At 44.1% G+C, this 13,108-nt stretch overlaps 1 protein-coding gene across 1 annotated transcript; it reads right to left on the bottom strand.

The window, feature by feature from the left end:
- Positions 1-1,411: 1,411 nt before the first annotated feature.
- On the bottom strand, positions 1,412-12,012 carry LOC130120591 (rho-related GTP-binding protein RhoE). The gene is made up of 5 exons (XM_056289221.1): positions 11,756-12,012; positions 11,300-11,387; positions 3,678-3,787; positions 2,691-2,825; positions 1,412-2,367 (listed from the first exon to the last, which is right to left on the bottom strand). Exons 1-5 carry the CDS (start codon positions 11,903-11,905, stop codon positions 2,119-2,121), a joined length of 732 nt encoding a protein of 243 aa, XP_056145196.1. The 5' UTR covers positions 11,906-12,012; the 3' UTR covers positions 1,412-2,118.
- Positions 12,013-13,108: the final 1,096 nt, after the last annotated feature.

The following is a 13,108-nucleotide window of genomic DNA, read 5'->3' on the forward strand; positions in this document are numbered from 1 at the left end:
CGACCAGATGAGTCAGAAAACAAAGTCATTTCACTGTACATCAAACTTTATTTTCAAGGGAAAAAAAAAGAACTTCAATAAATACTGTGGAAACAAATCACACAGACATACAAATGGACGAACATTCAAAACAAGTTGATGTTCTACAGCTAACACTTTCTTAACGTCAATTTAGTATTTTCGTAGAGAGCGTACACCCAGTAGCTAGTAATACTGCCTTGAGGACTACTCAAAAGAACAAGATACTGATAAAAGGTATCAGAAAGCTAAAACTGCACTCGTCTGATGATGAGGCTCTAGGATGTGACCGGTCGACTTGTGCTGGTTTCAGAACAGGTTGATGGAGCTAGATACAGAACCTGTACACTTCGTAAGCTACTTGGATGTCTGCCCTCAAACAGCTGCTTTAAGGCCTTACAGTGAAAGATCCACCTTCGGACCCAATTCAGGTTATGCATACGAGTTTGGACACTTGGATCGTGGCTTTTGCACACAAACGAGTCTCCCCCAACATCAGAAACAATGCGAGACAAAACAGTTAGGGGTGCCCATGAAAAGGACGTATAGATCTGGGAGAGACATGGTCATGAACTACCAACATATTGAGCAAACCGTCCTTGATCCTAAGTGTCACAGGTAGGACTGCCGTTTAAGGGTGGATTGCTTTTCCCTTTGAACTGCCGAATAAGCTTTAGAGAGTACCAGGGATAATGCAACAATTAATATGCATAACATAGCCCCAGAAAAGTTGACTATGCAGAAACCCCCCCCCCTTTTTTTTTTTAATCCCCCAGCAAAATTCTGCTCTGCATGTGCAATGACAGCTGGCACCTTCAGCAAAACATGAAAATGTAGACAATCATCACAAACCATGGGGAAAACTTGTGCATTGCATAGCCGACAGTGAATTGGTGGCAATCTGTGCAATGACTTTTCTGAGCGACAGCTGATAAGGTTCCCAGACAGCCCCATTTCGCAGCCAGCGAGCGCTATAGTGACCAGAGTCCAATGTAATGCAGGGGGAATTGGTGTCCTAGTGACGAGGCAGCACATCTGAGAACTAGCCCCGTAGGGAAGAATCGGGATGTTACTACACTATAGCCATACGGGTATGGCTGGCATAAGGCTGCAACGCTTAGTACTTCAGATTCAGCAACCCCCGCCCTCAAAAACGTTTCTTTGGTTGCAAAAACAAATGTCGAAGAAAGAGAAACGAGAGGATCGGACTACGCTGAGGTTCAGTCGATTCCAGAGTGACATGTAAAAGAAGAATATTTAAACAAGGTGTTGAGATCAGAGTGACAGTGTGCAACAGCATCAAACAATACAAAACATCCCATTTGCATTTGGGAAACTCATCAAGGCCGAGACAAAATAAAAGAAGTTACACAGCCAACGTAATATGGCGAACGTAATACAATACAGCCAAATTATCTGAACCACAGTGTTTCTGTCACTTTAACTTCCCAATTTTTAAGTGCCAGCCCTGTGGGTCAGTGCAAGAGATCCAGTTGTACTTTCCATTTGTACACATTTCACTGGAGGAAGAACACAGCAGCAGTTGCTTGCATGCTTTTTTTGAAACAATTTCCTCCAGAGTGAATCCTCATCCATTCTTCACATACTTTTTGAACCCAAGAATAATAAAATATGACAATTTGTGGCTCATTTCCCATCCAGGTTGTTGATCAGAGACCCATCTAGACCAGAAAAGAGATGTACCGACATTTCCAGGGAAACGGTAACAGGAAAGCAAAAGACCAATGAAAGGGTCCACACATCTCCCTCTATTGCCTTATTGCAGTCTACACAGGGACCAGTATTGCATCACAAGAGAGAAAGTCCATACTTTGAGGCTCGATGTAGTTTCCAGTTTGTTTCCCCTTTAGTTTAGAGACTTCCTCTGTTTAGCTGTATGTTTGTCCTATGGCACTGTTTAAGGGCTACTAGGTTCTTACAGTTGGAGCATAACCAAACCAAGGGGGGAAAACAGATGATTTAAAGTGCAGAGCATCCCATCATCTCACTGCTTGGCACATGACGATGCCTCAATCCGCTGTGCCCATTCCCTTTTTTCGCCTCTTACACCATCCACGACAGTCTTTCTAACTTGGCTCATCACATAATCGTACAGCTCTTGGCCTTATCTTTGCGCAGGTCGGACGTTACAGCTGCTGTCATTTCAGGCCTGCTGGGCATGTGGGAGATCCTCTTGGTGGCCCGCGAGGACTTGCTGCGTTTGACGTTCTTGTTCTTGTTGACACAGGCCAGTGTGGCCACGTGGAAAATGTCTCTGACGCTGTTCTCAGACTGCAGGGAGGAGCACTCGATGTAGGGGGCGCTCAGCTGCTTGGCCATGTTGGAGCCCTGGGAGACGGGAGATGTAAATACCAATCTTTAATCGATGTCAAAGTTGTACTTTTTAAAATTATTTGCTCAGATGAGATGCTTGCGCTGGTAATATAGTTAGATAATTGAAAAAAGTTCGCTTCTGCTCTTATTTCAGATGATCTAGTGTTTTCTATAGTAAATGGGGATTGTTATGGTAGATCTGTGATATACGACAATACAAACAGAAATATTGGTGCCTTTCCCAATAAATGTCTTGACTTTTACAATAAAAGGTAATTGAAATATTGCGGCTAGTGCAAATTATCAAAATGTTAACCCACAACTGCAAAGAAAGCTACCTGATCATAAGACACTGGTGTCTGTCTGTGGCTGGATAGTTCCACCAATGTGGTCAAGTCCGTTCTGAGGTCTGACTTGCATCCCACCAAAAGGATCTTTGTGTTGGGGCAGAATTCCTGGATCTCGCCTCTCCACTGAAAGAACACAAAAGAGAATTAAATCTCAAAAAAATTACTTAAGTAGCATCAATCCCAAAGCCACTTCAGAATTCAAGACTTGCAAATAAAAGTGACTCAGCCACCTTGATGCTGCTGCCCAGCTATGCTGTCATCCTTGAACACAAAGGGCCTCTCTGTTAAATGTGGTCATACTAACTGCAAAAATAAAAAACCGACTTTCCCAGGCTTATTCTATGCCATGGACCACTGGGTTTCTTTGGCTTCCCAGGACCAGATGATGTTCCAGTTTCCCCCTTTGGACAATGCCTAGTCTTATCTACCAGTCACTGGATGGTAGGCCTGTGCCGCATTAAATGTGTGTAGTGAGTTCAGCGGAGACAGAGACAGACTAGTGATTATGTTCCCAACAGGGTAGCCCCCACCCCACCATCTCCCACCCACCGCTGGTCCACACTCCTCTCAGATGGCAGACGACTGAGTCTCACTGACCTCAAAAGGTCAAAGGGCAGATTACATTCAATAACCACGTCTGGGACGTGAATATTAGAGGGACCACAGAATCAAATACCATTCAACTCCCAGATCTCCCTGACCACACATCCCGTCCCCTCTCTCAGTGGTACAACGCTGCCCCCCCCCCCTTCACTCCTTCCATGGTACAGCTCTACATTTTTTCCAAACTAGGTTTTTCAGAAAAGGCCAGTCTTTGTGTTAGTGGGTCAAGTAGTTTCTAGAAAAGGTCCGGGGACATAGTGAACCCATGCCATCAGGGATGAGTAACTTCCTCCAAGTGGAAAAACAAAAATCACAATAGTTCCCTTTTAAGATGGTTGACAAGGTTTTTTTTTGTTTTTTTTTGTCACCAACCTTCTTCAGTACGCTGTCCAGAGTCTCTGGTCTGCTGATATCGAAGCAGATGAGGACCGCATCCGAGTCAGGGTAGGAGAGAGGTCGCACGTTGTCATAGTAAGGTGAACCTGGACAAAACAAAAAGATATCCGGAGGGAAAAAAAAAAGATAAATGCGGAACGATTCAAATTGGTTTAATCAAAAATTAGCTAGCATCTATACCACATAACAACAACAAACCCTCATGTGTGCAACTAACTGATCCATCATTTGATCACAAAAATCCCTAAATGTGGCAAGAATTACAACACAAAAGAAAACCTCTAAGTCACTATTTTAACGGCCGCCTCGTGTACTGTTTACGAGTGTGCACTTGGGACAACCATGAATTAATAAATATTTCACATAGTCATCTCAGCTGTTGCGTGCCTGGGCATAAATCCTTGCATGAATCACTGGCCTCTATTCAGCACTGCCGAGAGAGAATCGGATAAGAATATCACTTTATTTTCTGACCAAGGTCTGAAAATTGTCCTTTGCCATGATCACATTTAAAAAGACGATGGATAAAAACAGAGGACAGATACAAATAATAATATTAAGATACAACAGTATTCACCTAGTTTTCATATGGAGATCTACTTAAGCGTGGGGGGGGGGTTCTGTATGTTTTTCATTGCCATCATTTGAAAGAAAGTGTCTTGAACATAGGGATGATCATATACACACATTTATATATTTTATATATATATATATACACATACACACACACACACACACACACACAACCCCACACTTGGCCAGTAGATCAGAGTTTTACTGGCCCCACAGCCAAAAGATGAAAATAACTCTTTTATCCATTATTTTAGTGATCTACTTGTTGTCGAAAATTTGTTTCTTCATATAATGTGTCAAGAAAATCACAACTGATTCTTACAGACAACTGATCATCTTTTATGACATTCAACGTTATAACATTATTCCAGGGATTTACACCAACAATGACTCCAAACTCCTTCCGTCTGCCTCCACGAGCATCTTCGTAAGCTTCTCCATCCCCTGGCGACTCGGTATTCGCCCGTCTTGCCCAGGTGTGAAGCGGGATCTGGTGACGGGTTGTCCACCATCTGCTTGGCTCGCATACACTGCAAGTGGTTTCTACTTGTCGTGCACGTCGAGAGCATGTTTTGATAATTATTAGTCCCTTTGAAAAATGAACCCCCCCGAACCAGATCGACCTTTTCAGGGAATTGCTGGCAAACTGCAAAAACATACCACAGTCGTCGTTTCCCACCCAGGAATTTCGTTGCTTCCATGAAAATAGAAAGCCCCTCTTTCTTTCCATAGCCTCGTATGGTTCCTTCACGGACATTTATTTCGAGTACTGGTAAGTATGACAACGATTATGATGAATGAAGGACGCTAGGGCGGGAAAGATTTAAAAGGGACCTACCCATGACTCTGATCGGCAGTCACTGGCCCATTGCCTTGCATAAACATTTACTGGTCACATTATACACACACACACACACACACACACACACACACACACGTGTCTATCTGGTAGGAAGTAGGCCAATTAGTGGCCGTGAGTCATAAGTGCCATGAATGTATACATGTAGTACAAGCATCCCTCGTGGCCACTGAAGCCTCTACCCCCCCACCGTTGTACTGTAAGTGATATCTGTCTAGTCAGTCATATCGATCCTTGTGTATTCATTGCCAGAGCTTTTCTACAAACAGACAAGTTCATCCAGCTGGGTTTGTATCTGGCTAGCTGTACTAACTACCAGGGATTGGCTGGGACAGGAGACATCTTGGAAAAGGGACTGGAAAAATAAATCATCCTATCATGGAGTGATCTGTAAATAATTAAATTAGTCAAAGTTTTCTCCAGTCAGTACACTGCACAGTGAGCCACACCAGTGTCTCATGGTTTGACAGCATTTGCATTTTCCATAAAGGCAAAGACAGAGAATGATTGAGATGTTCAAATTTGAAATGCAAAAAAGGATAGGCCAAATACCACCCCCCCCCAAAAAAAAAATTGTTATGAAATAAGTTTCTCATCCATGGCAACTGCATTTCAAAAGCTCAAGAGAAAACCCCAAACTCTAACAAGTATGATATCATAAGTCTATTAATAAACCACCCCAAAACAGCCCCGAGATAGCAGCCACATCACACAAGCTGCCCGACAACAACCTCCAGAAAGACAAACACTGTATCCGAGCCCCGATATGGGGAATGCTGTGCCAATGCCAGGAATTTCTGGAATTTTGTTTTCTCCAGATTACCAGCTCCTCCTCAGAAACCCCTGATGAACCCAAAAAAATGGAGGTGGTGGAGCGTTCTATACCCCGAAAGCTGTCGGGGGTGGGGGGGTGGGGAACAAACAAACAAACAATCGTGAAGTGCTGAGTGAGGCGTCAGTGTTTAATCAGGGCCGTCAGATGCAGGGACGGTGTGACGTTACTGTGCAGCTGATGAGGTACCGACATGCCTGTTATTCAGCGATGACAACACATAAAAAGACTCTTGTAGGAAAGGGTATCGAGCGGGAGAGGAGCTCCTCCATCAGAAGGAATGCAGATAACAACAAGGTGATGATTCACGCAGCAGCTAGGGGTTGTTTCTTTCATTCCTGACGTGATTAAAATTCACAAGATGGCTTAAAAAAAACCACGCACACACAGTTGGCTTCCTGTTTTCAAGTCATAAGACAGGGTGTTAGATTAGATAACGATGTGAACAGGCTTTATAGTGATGGGTAAACATTGAAGCTATCCAGGGCCCATGAAAACACACGTTGCATCAACGCAGGCTGGATTTAAACCAACTTTAATTGAAGAGATTTCACAGCTGAGACCAAACACCCGTTTTAAAGACAACAGATGTGAGCGATTCCACACTGCAGCTTCAGTCTATCTTATTAACAAAAAAACAAAAAAAAAATTGGTGAATCATTTTGTGCGTAAGGTCTATGCCTGATGCTTCTCCATGACAGAAGTCAGTAAAGAGGTAAAAAAAATGCTTGTTCATGTAAAAAAAGATAATTTGTTGAAGCAAAGCCTCAGGCTAATTTGTGTGCACTAGTGCATCTATACTTTTAAAAGAACAGCAAAAGCTATGGGCAATAATTCAATATTATCATTTAGTGTCTCAATGGTACTGTATTGTCATGAAATATGGATATTGTCATACACTGATATATCATTTTGTTGTCTAAATTAATGAGGGTCTATTGCTAAAAATGTTTAGAAATTAAGAAATATTTGAGAGAGCGTTACCAAGCAGTTCAATGTGATGAACCTCAGTTGGGTTTATTTAGCATTGTATTTCTGCATTGGCAGATATTGTGATATATTAGGGTTGGGTGATATGTCAAAATTTTCCCACTGGCCACCATCAGCCAAAAAAAACAAAAAACACAACAGTGATTGCCAATATACTCCCCTGCACACCAGCCATTTTCGGCGAATGCGATCATGGAAGAGCTCGTTGTGCAAAAGAATACAAAATCCCCTATTTGGGATTGTTTTGGTTTCAAACCAGATGCAACCGGCAAAATGAAGGACCTAAACAAAGTCATTTGCCGTCTTTGCAAACGAATAGTGCCGGTAAAAGATCCTAACTGCAGGTAGTTTATGGTCCAGTTCTCAAATATGATTTATGAATGGGCGTTGCTTTTCAGCACCAATTTATCATCAGGCAGCAACCACTAATGATGGCTTAATTGTTATTTAGTCACTGCCCTGTTCTGTGAAAGACTCATCGGAAATCAGTGCAACAAGAAGGTGCACAGGGCCCAACTCCCACTGCCACTTCCTACTGGCGCACGCTTTGATAAATTGCACTTTACAGGTTAATTACTTACCAAGTTCAATTCTCGAGGAGGCAGACCATTAAATTAGCAAAATAAAAGGACAAACATTGCGTACGCAAAAAAAAAAAAAAAAAAAAGCCCAAACAAAAAACCAACCACCAACTGGACTGAGCCAATCGCATATCGTCAATATATTTATTCAATTGCCTAAGCCTATATTGATAATGTGTAAAATTCCATGTGATTATCATGATAATATTTCTCATATTGCCCAGCATGAAGCTCTAGACCTATTAATGGATAACTTTTTAAGGAAGCAAGGACATTTGGATTGTCAGGTATGTTTGTATACTATTGAACTACCTTATTTTTAACCATTCTGACCCGCTGAGCTAAACGCAACAGCCTATTGATCAAGACCAGAGTTCAGATGAGATAGCTTCTGACCACATCCTGAACAGGGTTCAAAGGGCATGGGTCATCACAACCATGCTGCTGAAGGGATGATGAGGAAATGGACAAACAATGACAAGCAGGGTACAGGCCTCCAGAAGAGACAAGGATGAGCTGACAAGGATGAGCTGGGGGGGGTTGACTGACACCTCATTAGCCCCATTCCCCTTCAGCCTTGAGCCCTCAGCAGCTAGAAATCAGCACACACACACAGCCTCCATTCATGTCGATGCTTTTGGGAATAAAAACACTACAGCTACAGTACAAAATGGAAGGCGGGCAGTAGCGGTTCAAATCGATTTAGGCATGGTTGTTCGACAGATGAATGCATCAAGCGACACCAAGCACAAATTCTTTGGAAACCGATTTTGCCCACTCTGTGATAAGAAGGAAACAAATTTGGCAACTGGCTGTCAGGTTAAAGTGCAGAAATCTATGGCAGTCTTTGAAAATGTCCTATTTCTGAAGGTGTGCACCATGGGGGGGCAAGTGTCAAATCAACCCATTTTTTTAGGTCACTTATTGTGCTATTTATGTCAATTAAAGGGTTATTAGTGTCGAATGACAACCTGTAGAGAGAAAAAAACACAACACATAAGGTAAACACGGATTTTGACATTTGCAAATAAACATTTGCCAGACCATGAAGAAACATGAAATGGCAAAGCCGACGCAGAGACAAAGCCAATTTACCGGATTTGAAGATGAATCTGACAGAGGGTGACACACTCAGACAGATTCATCATGTGGACATTTGAGAGAACAACGTTTCGTCGGCCGCATCTTCCATTTGTAAGCTGATCCCAGAGCAGCGAAGACCTTTCGTCCCCATCACCAGTGAAACGGACCCCGACATCAATCTCCCGCTGATGGTGGAGGACATGTTTTAACGTGCTGAGGAAGCACTCCCTGGAGACTTCACTCATTCTGAGGTTGCCGCACCCCTGACCACTGACACCGAATCATTTATCAACACGGGGACGGACGACCCTCTTGTACAAAGAGTTACGCTTCTTAAAGATGAACTGCAAGAAAGTGCAATCTCACTTTTCCCAGAGAGAGGAATGAGATAGGGAGAGGTTGTGAATACTGGAGGTGTTTGTACTTCCATTTCTGATTTCTTTTTGACAAATGTTGGTACCCAAGTCACTGGAAAAAACAAACAAACAAACAAACAAACTATGGGCTTGAGATGAGCTGCAGTACATCTCCTGTTACTGAGCCTCAAACATCGTTTCTGTCCATCAGTATCCATCACTTCATTTAATAAAACAGGTAGAAAAATATACACGTGCATGCAGGGCTCAGCAGAAAGCTTGCAGACGACAGGCCCCTGAACAACAGTCTGAGTCCACTACATGGTATGAAAGACATGCCAAGGTACATATGGGGTGCTACAACCTATGGAGGAGCTGGCAGACCAGCAATAATCAGACCACAAGATAGCTAAGAAAACCGGTTTAGCAGTCTGACAAATGTTCCATGCTAGCCTCTTTTTGTTACCCCATAGGTTGTCACAATCTCTGATTATGATACTTTATTAGAAAAAACAAAGGGTTGACAAACAGAAAAATCCAGCTAAATACGTTACTGACAATAGTGTTTGCCTTGCAATAGACTTAAACGAGCATGCTATCTGCTGCACACCACCAAAATGGCTCAAAAATCATCAACTCCCCTGAGGCTTTATGGCGTCCTAGGAGGGTATTGTGTATCAAATGGTGTAAAAGGGGGTTTACTGCAGTACACAAAATAGCCGGTAAACAAATGACCTGAATACCCTCTAGTTTCTAATGAGCCTCTTAATGAAAGCACTGATTAACACCTTCCATCAAGAAAACAAAGAAGCAGAGGTACACCCTGCAAGGCTACTCTCGTCTCCTTTCATCTTTTTATTCTACAGCCATGTCTGTTAACTTAAACAGTCCCATCCACAGCATGGCCGACGAAGAGGATTCATGTACCAGCATGACCCATTTCAAACTGCACAGATTTGCATGGAAGAAGGCAAGCCTGAAGAAACGAGTGTGCTGCATTTGTTGTATCCCAGTTAAATATTGATATCAATTGTAAGATTTTCTCCATTGTGTTCCTAGGTTATTTTCCTGTGTGTTCTCTGAGCTACAATGAACCAGAGGTCCACCAAAAGTACAACAGTGTACACAATGTCATCATCACACATGTGGGTATATTTCACAATAACATAACAAAATCAGGAGAAGAAAAAAAACGTTCTTTATACCCAGACACAATATTGGGTCCAACAGATCATCACCACTTTGTAATTTTCCTCAAAATCGTCTCAGAGTAGCAGATACTTTGGATTCGATTCAAAATACAAGGTGCTGTGTAGTCCAGTTCACTGGATGTGTTTTTTTAAAAAAAGGACAGTTTCCCCTGACTCACGGTGTAATCACAGCTGTACCCCAGAGGAACCTCCAGGGAAGCTGCAATCAGCCGGAGGTCACACAGAGGAGGTCTAAACACCCCCCCCCCCACCACCACTAGAGGAACACTAACAGCAGAGTCAGGCAGCTTGGGGTGGGTGGTGAAGCCCCAGTGTCCCAGCCTGGCAACATGAAGTAATTACCTTCAGACCCGAGGCTGCTGGAGATCCCCAATGATCTGAGGGCAACAGTTAGAAACACTACGAGTAATGAAAGTACCACATCAGTTGTGCGTTCTTGTTCAGCTGTTATCTGTGTGGACCAATTACAGTTTTTAACCGTAGAGAGCGAGGGGGGGGGGCATTTTGGCTGATCCTCACTTCTTCCCCACGTCCATTTGAGGGTTAGGGTTCAGATTGACGGTTATGGTTAGAATTAGGATAGGCATGATGTTTACGTTTCGGGGGGTAGGGAGAGAATCTAGTCAATGAAGGTCTTCACAAGTATAGAACAAAATAGCTGAGTGGGGGGGGGGGAGACAGAGGGAGGGGGGGGGCAGAGAGTGTGTGTGTTTAACCATTACAGTCACGAGCCGTAGCGATGTGGAAAATAATGCACGGGCACGTTTTCTAACTGCATAGGTGCCCTAGAGCCAAACTGTGCGCAGCAGCAGCACCTTTGGGTCTGAGTCCTGCTCGCTGCAGGCTTGGGAAGTGGGAGGGGAAGACCACTGGCAGCCTAAACACCAAGTCTAATAAATAAATAAATAAACAAATAAACGAACAAACAGTCCATCCTAACATTACAAACAGCTTGCAGCATCTTTGGATACAAGACTTCCTAACTGTCGAACCCAAGGCTGCAGCTTTTCACACGTTTCGGGGTAGAAATAATGACATTTGTGAGCGCCGTCGCCCTCCTGTAGTAATGCACAGGGACCGGCCACAACGGGGAATCCAGAGGGTCCTTCTTACCTGACGTGTCCCACAGACTCAGCTCTATTCTCTGTGTGTCGATCTCAAAGCTCGCAGTGTAGTTCTCAAACACGGTAGGAACGTAATTCTACAACGAATTAAAAAAAAAAGGGGGGGGAATGTTGAGGTTAATACTTTCAGAAATAATCCAGCGTGTCAAGTAAATTCCTTATGAGACAGTACAAGCCTGTGTCGTGCCATAAGCAGCCATCGGCTGTGAAATATACAGAAATACACATCTGCTTCATAAAGCGACACAACCGAGATGTCAACATCATCAGAGGAGCGGCCGTCTGAAACAAGTTTGAATGAAACGCCGCGACTTTCCCAAATCACCGCGTGAAGCCAATTAAACGCCACTTCGCCGCCCATAAACAAAAGTTTATTTACATATAAAAATGGATACATGAATAAAAGAACGGAAGACAGCGCGCGCGGCCAGCACGCCCGACATACCTCCGGAAAGCAGTCTTTAGCGAACACGTGAAGCAAGGCGGTCTTCCCACACTGGCTGTCCCCGACCACCACTATCTTACACTTCACACTCTGGCTAGGATCCATGCCGGGTTCGGGAGACAGCTTCAGACCGGACTCCGTCTCCTTCATTGACTCCCACTGACGGCAGCGAGCTGTGAATGGCGTGTGAAAGGAAATCCCAGACTTAAACGAGTATCCTGCGAGTCCCCACACACACGCGTGTCCTCTCCCCCCCCTCTGGCCACTGCAGGTTGCAGTCGGAGCCGCACACGGTGACTTATATACGGCAGCTGGGAGCCAATAGCCGCTCTCGCTCGCCTGACGTCCGTCCCTGGAGAGACAGCGCCCCCCTGCTGTCATGTCTCTCACGGACTGGGCAAATTTCACCGGGCCTTTATATTTGGGAGAGAAATGGCGCGCTCGTGGAGCAGTTGCGTATCGTCTCATAACCTATTTATGTATTTGAGTTTTCCTCACGAACCTGTCTTAACTCACCCACAAACCAACATTTTGACGTCTTATGTTTAGCTGTACAACCTTGAGTAGGTGTGGGGGGGGGGGACTCCTACAAAGATTTTGAGTTTCTTGAATTGAATTAAATATTATTTAGATTAACATTATAATCATCATTGGTATAAAAATGGTGGGGGGATTCAGTACCCCCCCCCACTTCTGTTCTCTCTTGGGCTCCCCCTCATATTCTATCACTTGGTATTGTCCATGTGGTTTCATTCAAGGTAGGATTTCACAGAAACACCATCGACAGAATGGTGATGGTGACCACTATTATCAGGATGGCCGAGTCGTCTAAGGCGCCAGAGTCAAGGCAAATCGTGCTTACCCGGTCTAGGGATTTCTGGTCTCAAACTGGAGGCATGGGGTCAAATCCCACTTTTGACACGTCAAACTTCACGGCAAGAAGGTTCAATTCCCGCCTGGGGCGGTGTTAGCACTGGGGGAGTTGTAAGTTCTCCCCAGCCCTGTCTGTGTGTACTCTGCATGCTCTCCCGCGTGCTGAGGTGGGCTATCTCTTGACTACGGACCTTTCTGTGTAGAGTTTGCATGTTCCCCCTGATCTCACATGGGTTTCCTCCTTAGGGGATCCTTGGGGATCGGGAAAAGGGAGAGATTTGTTTCCATCATGTTCTACCACAGTATTACGCAGCTAGCTGTGACTGTTCTAGACTGCACCTGGCTCCGTCGTGCAAAGTATTATTATTCTTTATTTTTTACATAGATGTCAACTACCATACAAGTTTCACGAGTCTCGCTTTGGCATTTCCTGGTTGACTGCAGCTCATTTAGGGCCCTGTGGTGGACTGGCGGTCTATC

This window comes from Lampris incognitus, chromosome 11, assembly GCF_029633865.1.
Source record: "Lampris incognitus isolate fLamInc1 chromosome 11, fLamInc1.hap2, whole genome shotgun sequence".
Classification (NCBI taxonomy): Eukaryota; Metazoa; Chordata; class Actinopteri; order Lampriformes; family Lampridae; genus Lampris; species Lampris incognitus.